This window comes from Pseudonaja textilis, chromosome Z, assembly GCF_049901715.1.
Source record: "Pseudonaja textilis isolate UNSWEBS1 chromosome Z, rPseTex1.2, whole genome shotgun sequence".
NCBI classification, from domain to species: domain Eukaryota; kingdom Metazoa; phylum Chordata; class Lepidosauria; order Squamata; family Elapidae; genus Pseudonaja; species Pseudonaja textilis.
Genome location: NC_142008.1, coordinates 103,034,266 through 103,048,433, shown reverse-complemented (window position 1 = coordinate 103,048,433; position 14,168 = coordinate 103,034,266). Strand labels below are relative to the sequence as shown.

General features: G+C 39.0%; 1 protein-coding gene across 1 annotated transcript in view; it reads right to left on the bottom strand.

The window, feature by feature from the left end:
* CLEC11A (C-type lectin domain containing 11A) overlaps positions 1–14,168 on the bottom strand; it is a 30,770-nt gene that overhangs the window by 1,323 nt on the left and 15,279 nt on the right. Inside the window, exon 3 of the mRNA XM_026710806.2 lies at positions 829–1,020. Within this exon, the coding sequence (XP_026566591.1) occupies positions 829–1,020 (192 nt within the window). The remainder of the gene's footprint in view (positions 1–828; positions 1,021–14,168) is intronic.

Sequence of the window (14,168 nt, the reverse complement as noted above, 5' to 3'; positions counted from 1 at the left end):
TTGTGAAAAATGTATAAGCGATGATTAATTTATTTGATAGATTTATTTCTTTATAAGGCTTTCTTTTTATTCACACAGATGCCTGTGAAATAGGTTGGGCAAAGGGGATGACAGACCCCAAGTGACTTTCTGTGGCTGAACCTGTTTTTCCACAATCAGTTTTAGTCCAATATTTCACAATTGCATCACAGTACAGTGACATAACAGCAGGGGAATGACCTTGAAAACCGGATTCTTCCTCTTAGTTCTCTCAACTCATGGCTTATTTCAACCAACCTTTGGAATAACCTTTCCTTTGATCTTTTTGTCTCAGCAGATAGCAGAGATCAGCAAGCCCTGAGCAGTATGTTACGATCTGACTCTTTCAAGTAGGATATCTGCTTTATGAAAAATAAAATGATGAGCTTTCCCGTTTGGAGGGATTTGGCAACTGAAAACAGCTCTCAGGGTGATCTCCAATTTCCAAAGATTCTGGACAGTCTCCTCTATTCCTTGAAGGTTGGAGATCAAAGACATTTATGCTTCTGGAGATTTACGCTCAGCTTGACTATCTTTGTTGTTGCTGGGATTAATTTCAAGGAAACCGCTAGTGCAATTTTCCTCCATCCTGGGCTTTTAAGTGTTGGGTTGTAATTCAGATCCTATAGAACAGTGTTTCTCAGCAACTTCACAATGAGTGAACCTCAACTCCCAGAATTCCCCAGCCAAGATGCTGGCTAGAATTATGGGAATTGAAATTCACACTTCTTAAAATTGCTTAAATTCAAAAACATTGCTATAGAATGATGGGGGAGGAAGACGGATTCCACTCCCCCTTTCCTTCCTCACCATCAATGCGTCCAAGTTCTTTCTGATTGTGTGTGGCAACTTCGTTAAGAGAGGCCAGTGACTCACTAGTCTGAGCCAGGCCCCCCTTCAATTCGGCCAGATCTTGGGAGAACTGTGACACTCGCACATCCATGTGATAGAATTGCACGTTGAGACGGTGGACCGCTGCCTCAAGACTGTTCAGTCGTGATACTGTTTGTGCATCGAGGAAAGGAGGGAAAAAGGAAGAAAGCAATTATCACTTTTAAGGATTTGAAAACCAGGAGGTATTAGAGTCATCTTACCTAGGGAAGAGAATACATCAGGAGTGAATCAGAATACAGAAATAAGGGAGAGGGACACTAAAGAAAAATGGGAAATAGGAAGAAAGATTAATGAATTTTAGGATCAGATGAGAAATGTTTATGCACTGGATTAAGTCCCAGGCCATATCCACTTTTCCAGTTCTTTAACAGCCAAATAGATATTTATTAAGGGGAGGGAAAATCACTCTCTGAAACCAACCAAATAATTTTGTTGTACTGTTGGTAATCTATTTTCCCAGATAACATTGGAAAAAGAATGGTTATTCAATAGAATTAGATAAATGGCAGAAATTGTGGGATAGAAATTGTAAGCTAACAATGTCAATGGCTTATAAGGAAAATTTATACAAAATGTTTTACAGGTGGAATTTACTACCGGAGAGGTTGGCAAAGATGTTTGAAAATCTTATCAACTAAATGTTGGAAGTGTAGCAAGATGCCAGATTCATATTATCATATGCAGTGGACATGTCCAAAGGCCAATATTTAGTCCAAAAATATTGGACTAAAATACATACTTGGTTAGAAAAAAATGATAAAATAACATATAGATTTTGAAATCAGATTTTTTTTTGCTGGGTATACTACCAGAACAGTGTAATAAAAGGAATACATACCTAATTTTGCATGTAGTAACGGCAGCAAGAATAGTGTTTGCACAACAATGGAAAAATGATGAGGTCCCGACATGAAAGTGTAATTAAAAAAATATTAGAATGTGCTAAAATGGATAGATTGACAAGATAAAAGGAAGAAACAATATTTTTTAACATGGGATTTATTCTACCAATGATTAACTAACAAAAACAGAGGTTAGAAACGAAACAGAATCTAAAAAGATTATAAAAATTGGTATTGGAAATTTTGCAAGATGGATAAACTAATAGTATTATGCTGTGATATGTTTAATAAGATTATTACAATGGCTTTGGTTATTGTTGTATCTTTACTTAAAATTAATTGTGCCCAGACTATATGCTGCTCAGATGGACATGGAAATTTTTTTATGTTCTTTAAAAGGAAAATGTATCAATGAAACATATACTCATGATATTTTTTTAAAGGAAAAAGAGTGTCTATAAAGTGTCTACAATCACCAGCATTAATAAAGCTAAATGATCTTTAAGGAAGCTTTGGACAGCATGATTGAAATTTCTACAAAAATCATATACATAATCAGAAAACGATGAAACCCAATTGCAGTGCAACATATAATACTAAACCTCAGGTTCCAGTAACTTTTAACTGGGTGAAAAGGTGCATCATAGGTCAAAATACTTTGAACCAAAGTAGTGAAAATGGACTAATTTTCAGAATGCATCTAAAATCTAAGATGCAAAACTCCTATAAAATTGAAATTTGGCAAATTTTATAAAACATTTTATGACATAAAATTATAAAGACATAGTAGAAAATATGATAAAACATTTGATGCTTGACTATGCTACACAGTTCAACATCTCTTACTTTCAAGGCAGATACATCTTCAAATATCTCTCTGTTTTTTAAAGAATTTTTCTAGTCCATTGTTGAAGGCATTGAGGAATCTGATAAAAACAGATCTCTGAAACTATGGGTCAAGGGGTCACGGGTTGTCTAATACAGCATAAACAGCGGAGGAGGACATAATAAGAGAAAGTGGCATAAGGACAGCTAACTACAGGGACTACATTAGCAACTCTTGAATAATTTCAGGCATGTGAATTTACATTTTAGCCTTCCTTCATATAACAATTCAGGCCTCCATTGTAAAATCATTACATGACAAGATTATCAAGTTACAGATATCCCAGACACATCCATCTAGTTCTTTTGGCAATGATGCCAAAGCAGGTATTGCCTTCTTCCAGGATTCAGGTAGACCTTGACTTACAACTGTATTTGACCCTAGAATTATAGTGGTAAGTCATTGAAGTCATAAGTTGAAGTATTCGTGTGATCAGAAGTGATTCTCTGGTTTTTTATAACTTTTAAAACTCCGTAGTGTTATTAGTGAATACTACAGTTGCTAAGTGAACTCCATGGTCGTTAAATGAATACCATTGTCATTGAGTGACTCAATTCATTTGAAAACCAGAAACTGGCAAAACCTGTTGCAAATTGGAGTCATGTGACCATAGAATACTGCAACCAGTCATAAAGCTGACCTGCCAGATGTCATGTGGCCACAGAGAGGGCAGCACAACCGTTTATGATGACTGGGGTACTTTACAGATTATAAAGTACCCATTTGTGGTCATTGTAACTTTGGTCATAAATGATAATTAAGCAGGGCCCACCAGTATCTTTTTGACTAATTTATTTATGATGATCTCTCATCCAAGTTATAATTGTATCCCTGTTTAACTTTTTAGAGAGCCAGGTAGCTGCTGCCATGTAGCCAAACCAACTCCTTATCTATAAAAAAAATTGCCACTTCACTTACCCCATGATATATTTGTGACCCAATGTGGATGGGAACCTACCCAGAAGTTCCTGTCCTACATTTGTGCAATTTAATGACAAAAGTGTGAGTCTTAGCTCAAAAATTATGGCATATCCTGATTCATTATCCTACATAAATTATATGTGAAAATTGTCTGTACTAATTTGAGTCAGATTCCTTTAACAGAAATTGGTCTACTGTTAAGAAAGTGAGGTCCATTTTCCACATAACCAGTGAAATATGCCTTAACTAAGCTATAGATTGTGCTGTGGTCAAATTGTCATTACAGATAGCCCAATTCCAGTTGAGCAGGTAGGCCAGGAAGGTCCACTGGCTAACAAAGGATCCTAGCTGATACTTGTATCTATATATACCTCATTGTGCAATAGGTGAGAAAGAGAAGGCAGTCATAGGACATCCAAGATATGTGAGAGTTCTAGATGCCATGGCGATTTTATCTTGAATATATTGGATAGTTAACAGGAATATAAAAAGAGAGGGGTAATTGAATACCAAGAGCAGGAGTAAGAGGGGGGGGAAAGTCAGTAAAAAAAATGTTCATCCAAATCAGATCCTTCCCTTTGTTCTCTGATATCTTTAGGGATACAGAAAGGGAGGAAAGGATTGCATTCTCTCTCCAGGGTCAATAATTGACTCCCTCCCCACAGCATTTCATGTTTTTATAAATGTGCATATTAGATGCAGGATGCCTTTAGTGTCATAAAATGATTAACCTTTAACTTAAGGAAGGAATAAAGAGCTACAGGGTGTTATCCTTGAATCTTTCCATCTCCTCAACATACATAAATCTAAAATGTGAAAGGTTCCATTCTCAGACAATTTCGTTAAAATGCTTCACTAACTATTGTAATTGGCTTGAAATCAAATCAGGATTAGGACAGATGCAGCACTGGCACCCTAAGTAGCTTAATTTACCAGTTGCTTTTGCAGGAACCTACAGCATGCAGATGAGCTCCCTAGCTATGGGCAGCCCTCAGATTACAGGAGAAAGTCACTACCTCCTCACTTTTTGAACTACAAATTTTAAACAAGAATAAGAGGGGTAAAATATATCTGGAATCACAAAGTGGGCTTGCTTGCCAATTTCATCAAGAAGTTCCTTTTTCTCCCCGTAACTTGAGCACTAGTGCAAAATGCAGGGCAACCCAATTCCATGTTTTTTTCTTTCCTTAACTGCATGATTAGGTTGCTCTAAGGAATAATGTCTGTGTATTTCCCAGTAGTGCACAAACATAATAAAGAAGCCATTGGTTTTTTTTTTTTTTAATGAGACAGTTGAGGGAGTAGGGAAGACTGAGACTCTCCAACTTAGACCATTTGTTTAAGGACCGTTCAAAGTTACAATGGCAGAAGAAGAAAAATGACCACTGGTCCTCACATTTATGACCATCACAGCATCCCCATGGTGATGGGATCAAAATTTAAGCACTTGGCAACTGGCTTGTATTTGCAATGATTACTGCTTCCGAGGATCATTTGATCTTGCCCTTCGTGATCTTCCCAACCTATTTCCAACAAGCAAAATCACTGGGATGAGCCAGATTCACTTAATGACCATATGATTCACTTAATAACTGAAGGAATTTACTTATCAACCATGGCAAAAATAAAGTTTGTAAAATTAGGCATGACTCACTTTAACAACTGCCTTGCTTAGCAATGAAAATTCTGGTCCCAGTTGTGGTTTTAAATCAACAGCTTACATACCCCAAATCATACCCCATAGACAATTTATTCTATGAACTGTGGGGTCCTTAGTACTCTCCGAGTTTCTTTGTTTTCTTGAAGGCATTTCATTACCAAACTAGGTAACACAATCAGTGTTAGCATGGAGTGAGTTTACTTTCATTTTATATACTAGTGGCTTGTCCTGTCAGTATTTGTGGAAGTGGTCTTGGCAGTTCCTTGATTAGATTGTTGTTTACTGTTAGCTTGTTTGAGTATTTATTCTATAAACTATACATTAAATGTTCAAATTGGTTGCATTTTTTTAAAAAAAAACTTAAATATTTGATGCACAATCTTTGAATATTTCAAAGTATGGTAATCTTTTCCCTATTTTTTTAAATAATAAAACATATTTTGATTGGCTTATGTCTTGACTTCTGTTACACCTTGTATATTTAGATTAGGGTTGGAATATTATTGGAATTTAGATTAGGGTTGGATTATTGCAATTAAGTCTCATCTTTCACCATGAAAGGTTTGAGCAGTATAATAGCAAAGAAAGTGATTAATCAGATGAACTATCCTTGCACTTATTCACATATATTTATATAGAAATATACTACATACACACACACACATACACACAGACACACACACACATTTATGCTTGGTTTAAGCTTCACAACACACTGAGTCCTGAAGATGTACATTTGGGGATAAAGATCCAGGATCCACTCATAATTACTAGACATTCTTAAATTGACAAACTAAATAAGAGCAAGATAAAACCCAAATTTCATTAATAAAATTAAAATCTTACTTCACTTATCCATTTTGTTTTAAATGAAAATAATGGTTTGCAGAATATTTCTGGAAGGAAATGGCCACATTCAAAGATTTCCAGGGTCTCATCCTTATACCAAGTCATAATTTGGTCTGCTTGATTTATCATTAGTAAGTTCATGTCAGGCAATTGTGGTTTCTTCAGTAAACCAAATAAATTCTGCTGATTGTGAAATGTGAAGTTAGTCATAAGTTTTGTTAATGTTAAGTGATAGTTACAGTTTTACTAGAATACATGTTAGGGTTCTGCCCTCTCTCTCTCTCTCTCTCTCTCACACACACACACACACACACACACACACACACACAAACACACACACAAAAATATGAGGTTGGTGTAGGACAGATCAAGATCCAAATCCCCCCTTATCCATGAAAGCCAATACAACAATTTGGGATATTCACTCTCTTGCTACCTAACTTCAATGGATTTCTGTAAGAATAATATGGACCAGATAATGGGAACCAGGACAATAGGAATCATACACATTATCTTGAGATTTAAATGAAATTATTTAAATGAAATACAGCAATAATACTAACCTGCCATGTAGAGATGTGGATAGAAATATTGAGCTAATATTGGTGAAATGCTTGCAAGACTGCAATGTCCTAATTATGTGCTGGGTTCACAATCAATTATTTGTATTTTTAAAAATACAATTGACAGTTGAACACAAAGGTCTGTTCATGGGGTTTCTATCCATCGTGAGTGAAGGCTGAATACATTGTTTTATAAGAAGGCAGTCTCAAGCCCTGCAAGGGAGTTTGGGCAGAAATAAAACAGGAGACAATGCCTTTTCTTTGGTCATTATATTCTTACAATAATTTTCATTTCAGCTATTAAGTACAGCATTCAGAGTTAAAATTTGCTTCATATACAGCTAAGCATATTGTGTTTTCCCCTTATGTACATGTTATGCTGAAAAATGTACCCTGGATAAGAAATTTATAGAAGCCAGTATTTTTAAAAAACGAATCTACCATGAGTAATAATCTTCCCTTTCTTTAAAAAAAGAAAAGAAATGAAGAAGAAAAAACCCTTTAAATAGCTATATCCACACCCTTTTCATATATTCTGCATGCTTCTTTTAAAAAAATTAGAGGCTGATTTAAACCCAACAGAACTCTGAATGTTATTTTTCCTTCTGACAGTGCATATGTGGGGCATGTTGTTAGGGTTACCAGACCTGACCATTAAAAATTGAACAATCTCAAGTTGGCAGAAATGAAATACAGAAAGCAAACTTCCTTGTTTTCATTTAGTGGGGGTTTTGGTAGCTCAGATCTGATAGCTGATGTTTTGTGTGTTTGTGTGCATTGTACAAAGCAAAGGCATAGCATGAACTGAAATGTTGGAAAAGAAGAACGTAACCGCCTTAGCCCTCTTTATTTTGGACTTCAACTCTGTGTTGCTTTCCACACACACATGGATAGACATGAAGAAAGCAGGTGCTGATGACAACTTTAATCACAAATGATTTTTTTTTAAAAAAACCCTTTCTTCCCCTTTGTCCCGGGTGAACAGCTATGAGCACAGAGAGAAAGAAAGAAGTTCCTTTGTTCAAAATTCATGTTTCTGTATATCTTTCATCTACTGAGACAAAATGACACATAACTTATTCTTAAGGGCAGGCAGTTCCTAAAATACAATTTAAGAAGCTATAGCGATGGCTATATGCAGCTTTTCAGCTGATACTTTCAGCCTGCAGATACCCTATCTGTTCTTTATCCTGTACAGATGCAGATAAATAACTCCACAAAACATCCATAACAAAGTACATTTATTAGTTCATCAGGTATCCTCATAACTCACATTTGTGATGTTCTTCTTTAATGACCAATCTTTTGTATATCTGTCTTGTATCTGTAAAAAGATGATTTATCTTCTATCCTTTTCCCCTCATGTTGTAGTGATAGAAGTAGAAGAGTTACCATGAGTTCAGCCAAGAGTAAGGAAAACTCCCCCAACTCTTCGAGGGTCAATTTAGTGACCAATCAGGATTACAGATGTGGTCACGTGACATGGACCATACATTTCCCAGGATACCTTAACTGCATTTACCATGATGCATTCCCCTAAGGGGACAGCTCACAATTGCTACTTAACTATCCAATTCCCATACACTGGCTGGACAGCACACTCCCCGCCTGGAATTGTAAATTTCACTATGAAAATAAGAGGAAAAAAAATAATATAAACTAAGATAAGCAGTAGACAGTAATACTAACTGAATAGCAAATAACTATATAACTAAGATAAACAGTTAGCTATATAACTAAGAGAAACAGTAAACATTAATAAAGCATCAAACAAAGCAAAGCATGTAAAGTTTGAGGTTCAATTTTCAGGTTCGGCCCTTCTCCACAGTAGCACAAGGTCGGTGACTAGCCTGGTGTAGAGCTTCTTGGTAAAGGTCTGATAGTCTCAGGAGGAATCTAGTGACCTCACCATCAGGACCTTGACTTTGCGGATAAGTCCATCAGAGCTGGGCATGGTTTGAGACACAAGTCCCATAGGCCACATGTTACGATGTACATCCTTGTCTTTCAGCAAGACAAGGTGTCCCTCCTCAAGGTTTGGTTCTTTGGTCTTCCATTTACGGTGGTCTTGTAGGGTAGACAGGTACTCTTGCTTCCAACGATTCCAAAAAGGGGTTGGCAAGCTGTTGAACTTGTCTCCATTGTTGTTTGTACAAGTCCTTAGAATCAAAGTTCCCTAATGGTGCGGGCCAATCACCCATCTTCTGAGTTAGCAAGGCAGCTGGAGTGAGAATGGTCAGATTCTCAGGGTCTGAAGAGACCGGAACTAAAGGTCGATCATTTATAGTGGCCGCGACTTCTGCCATAAGGGTAGATAGAGTCTCATGTGTCAGTTTAGGTGCTTTCGCCAGCATCGAATCAAGGATCCAAAGAGCTATTCCAATCATGGGTTCCCATGCTCTCCCATGTGAGACATGTGGGGAGGATTAAATGTCCATGTGCATTTGTTGGCTTTAAGGTAGTCGTCGAGTGGTGAGTCAGGGCAAATGCCCTCTTCAATTTGTAGTTCTTTACAAGAACCCACAAAGTTCGTTCCACAGTCAGATCTGAATACCTTGACTGGGCCTCTGTGGGCTTGAAACCTTCTCAGGGCGTTGCTGAAGCAAGAGGCATCCATAGATTCGATGACTTCGATATGGACCGCTCAGATACTGAGGCATGTGAAGAGTACTGCCCATTGTTTGCTGTTAGCTTGACCGCCCCGATCCATTGGGCATGCACAGACCAAGGGCTGAATACATTGAGGCCTACATTGATGAATGGTGGTTTGGAGTTCAGGTTCTCGGGTGGTAGGTCAGCCATCATCTGGTGTCAAGTCTGGCCTCGTTGCTTGCAACAATAGAAGCAAGACTGCAGAACAGATGAAATACATCTTTTGGTGCCTACGATCCAGAGTCCACTCGCTCTGAGGGTATCTTCTGTGAAGTGGCGACTTTGATGATGGATTAGTTCATGGTGTTGTTGTACTAACAGCCTCATTACATGATGGTTAGCTGGAAGGATGATGGGGTGCTTGCTGGGTTAGTCCATTTCTGCTTTGTGTAGGCGACCTCCTACTTACAGTACCTCCTGTTCGTCAAGGTAAGGATTCAGTCTCAGAAGTGGACTGGATTGTGGAATGGGCTTCCCTGCACTCAGGCATCCGTATTCTGATGGATATGCGTCTTGTTGCACATTTCTCAATATTCGTCTCTCAGCATGAGCGTAGTGGTCTGGGAAGTATGACTTGAAGCCTTTCTGATGGCCAAGGAGATGGACAACTGTGTGGATGAGCACAGTTATTCCCAGTACGAGAGGTTTCCATCAGGAGAAGCATTCAAAGCAAGCAGGCTTTAAAGGGCCTATCTTCTCACATTGGAAGTTCATTGCTAGGCAGACGACTGGAGGGATGACCGGTTCTACCTTCTTGACTAGGGGTTGAATGTCTCCATCATTATCTGGATCTAGGAGTTCATACAAATTGGGTTTTTCCAGCTCCAAGGCGTCTGTATGCCACAAGAACTTGGGGCCTGTGAGCCAGGTAGAAGTTGACAACTGGGATGCAGGAATAGACCTTGTCGCATGATCTGCAGGGTTCTGATCTGTTGGAACATACTGCCACTGCGCTGGTTTAGAAGATCTCCTGATCCACTCAAGTCTGTTGCTCACATAGATGTATAAGCGTCTACTCTCGTTGTAGATATAACTCAGTACCACTCTGCTGTCTGTATAGAAGGTGGTGGGTTCTAAGGGAAGATCTATCATCTTTGTTATTATGTCTGATAGTTCTGCTGCCAGCACAGCTCCGCAAAGTTCCAGCCATGGTATAGTATGACATTTTTGCGGTGCTAGTTTTGCCTTTCCCGTGATGAATCCGACATATACGTTGCTCTCCCCGCTGTAGACTTTGAGCTATGCCGTGGTGGCTACTGCCTTTGTTGAGGCATCTGAAAAAACATGTAGTTCCTTTCTGTGTGCCATGGAGGGTGAGATGGGAACATACATGCGATGTAGGTGAATATCTTGGAGACAGCAGAGAGAGTTGCACCATGACTCCCATTCTTGCTTCTGATCTGGTGGGAGCGGTGCATCCCAGTCTTTGGTATTTTTGGAGACCATGCACAGTAGGATTCTGCCTTGAATGGTAACAGGAGTGCAAACCCTAGAGGATCGAACAGGCTGTTAACTGTCAATAATACCCCTCTCCTCGGGAAGCCAGTCTTTAGGGCTGGGGTTTTGAAGATGAAGAGGTCTTTCTTCAAGACCCAACACAAGCCGAGACTGTGTTGAATGAAAGGGGCTTCACTGGCGAAATCAAGGTGTTGCAATCCCTTGGCATGGTCCTTGGGACTAAAGGCCTTTAGAACTTCTTCACTATTGGACGCTATCTTGTGTAGCTTGAGGTGAGCCATTCCTAGCATTTGCTGTGTATTCTTTAAGAGGTCTATCGCCTCCACTGGGGTAGCTACAGATTTCAAACTGTCGTCTATGTAGAAGTCGTGTTCTACAAAGCGTTGAGCTTCTGCTCCATATTCATCTCTTCCCTTACGAGCAGTACGTTGGAGACTGTAGTTCACGATTGCAGGGAAGGAGCCATTGCCAAATACACGCACCTCATTCGGTATTCTGAGATCCTTTGGTTATGTTGATTATCACTGAACCACAGGAAATGGAGATAGTTATGGTGATGTTCTCATACGAGGAAGGAATAGAGCTGTATCACATTTCAATTTTTTACAATTCTGAGGCAGCAAACTCACAAAACTGATATATAACTTTAAAAGGGACTTAGCAGCATTTTTTAAAGAAAAAATCAATCCCACTCAGAAACCATGAGAAATGTCTGTCTCTGCTGTGCTCGATGGTCCATTTTGTTGTGCTGCTCTACCTGTTGCCCTCACCCAGCAGTTAAACTAACCCCAAAAGAGCAAAACCACTTCAAATCAGTGGTGGGATTCAAATATTGTCGCCACCAGTTTGGTGGGCGTGGTTTGGTGGGCACGCTTTGCGTGCATGCACACACTTTGCGTGCACACATGTGCCAAATGCGCACTTTGTACAGGCGCAGAGGCATTTGTGCAGGCGCAGAGGCGTTCGAACTGGGATCTGCACAATCCTGGTCACTTCAGCAGCTGCCATGCGCCGCTATTCTGTGCCACACATAGCGGCTGCGCTTCAAATTCAGCAGATAAAGGTGAGTATGGGAGTCTGGGCAGATGGGTGGGCCCAACAGCAAAGCAGTGGAGAGAACCGGTTCAGTCACCACTGCTCATCGCTCCTACTGGCTCTCCAGAACCGGGCAGAACCGGTCAAATACCACCACTGCTTCAAATGTCTCATTTCAGACAGGAAGGATAGGACAGGCCTCAGTGTTTATTTCTTCTGGTGAAAGTTTTAGCTGGAAAAAGGGAGTTAGATTGGTAAAATCATCCCTGCTTATTGGCATCAATTGCTTTTATCTACAGCTTTTTCTCATGGCTTTTATAAACCCTGTGGAGGCTATACTGTAAACATACGTTTTAAGAGTTGGAACCACTGATGGGAAAAGGAGTTTGGGGAGAAGATGAAAGCTTGTGGTGGGGAAAAAATTAAGCACCTGTTCTCCATTGACAATCCATGCTGACAGAAACAGCCTTCTGGGTTTTGCCTTCCAATATATTATTATAATGAGGAGAGTTCTGTCTTTTGAACATGTACCTTGTCAAACCATTTGCACTTTTAGCCTATGATGTCTGAGATCATGCCCAGCTGGAAGATCTGAGTGTATTAGCCACAGCCAGTCTAGGATCTTGGGGCTTGTAGAATTCCTTGGGGTGCGAATAGCATTCAAACATAATAAAACATTTGAATTACAAAACAGAAACGTAGAAAATGCCTGTAATTTAGATAAAGTACATCACTTTATGTTGCAGGCTGAATTGAGACAGCAGGCAGACGTTAAAGACATCTAGAACTGCCATGGATCAGATAGTGGATGGCATCTGTATGAGTTGTTCATCTACTGAGCAAGAGAGCCTCATCCCTACTTTTGCTGAAGTGAGCACCGACAGATATCTCTTCTTCAAGCTCATCTACAAGCACAGGAACTTGCACTTTTATTCTATCACTCTGGGATTATTTCACAGATGTTTAGAGTCAGAAGGGGTCTTTGAGGATATCCAGTCCAACCTTTGTTCAAGACCATGATGTTGCGTCTGCAGTGTCAGAAAAAGATGGTTGCTCTGAACCGGTTACTCAATTTAACTCCATTCATCTCAGCTCAGCTCAACTACTTTTCTTATCTTAGGTATGGAGATTCATTACCTGCTGATGAATTGTTTCAAGCAGCATTATTATTAAGAAAGGTTTTCTGGAGTTTAATTGAAATTTGCTTTTTTATTTACCATTTCTACCATTTGTTTTTGCCCTACTATCCAGAGCAGTTTCTCAAGCTTTGCTCAAACTCCCAGAATACACCAGCCAGTATTTCTTGTTATTTCACCACTGGCTGGGAAATTCTGGTATTTGAAGTCCACACAGCTTAAAATTGCCAAACTTGAGCAATACTGGATGTAGTACATATGTTTCATCTTCTACAGAACAATCGTTAGGACAGTTGAAGACTGCTATCATGTAGCCTCTTAATGTTGACTCTTAATCGTCTCTTGTCCAGGTAAACATGCCTTTCACGAATCTTTATATAGACTTGCTTCATGACAACTGTTCTGTCTACATTACAGAAAGAATTCATGATACATGATATTATACTCTTTTAAAAAAATATTTTCCCTTTTGTACTTGTTTTGTGTATCAGTGTGGTACTTGCAAGTACTTGCTTTGTGTAGCAATATAGCAACACAGCTATGCATAATTGCCCTTAAAATAAAGTCAGATCTCCCTCAACTTATATTTAATGCCATGGATAGATTCAGTTTTCTTGATAACCATATGGAAGTGGGTGGTCCCTGTCTTAATAAAGTTGTAGGTTATCAGTCCAGCTTCTAATCTTCTCTATTACTCTGTTGATTTTCACCCAATTTATTGTAGTTCAGGAAAAACTCTGAAATGGCAACTTAATCTCACACTTTCTTTGCAGGTGTGATTTGTGGTATGTTATCCATATATTTTATTTTGAAACAAATGCCTTTGTATAATTGAAACTAATTTGCCAGTGTGTTTAAAAGAAAGCAAAATGATATGGCAATAATATCCTGAAACTACAATGCTGTACTATGCTCCGCCGTATTTAAAATCAACAACCCAGCAGAGCAGGACAGATAGACATCAGTTACTGGAAATGTTTTTAGAGGAATCTGAAACAGCAACATGACCTTCTGTTTCTCCTGATTCCTAGCATGTTTGTCCTAACAAGAATGAAGTACACTCAACTTTCAAGTGTCTCTCAGGAATTACAGCCATTGCCATACTATATATTGATGTGTGCTGCTTGATTGCATTAAAAATACAGAAGATGCTGTGTTGTTCTTCTGCATGCTGCCAACCAAGTTGCAATTGCATTTCTAAAAAAAGAAACACCAGCATGGCAGCATGTCTGAAACAAAAGGGTTTCAGTGCAC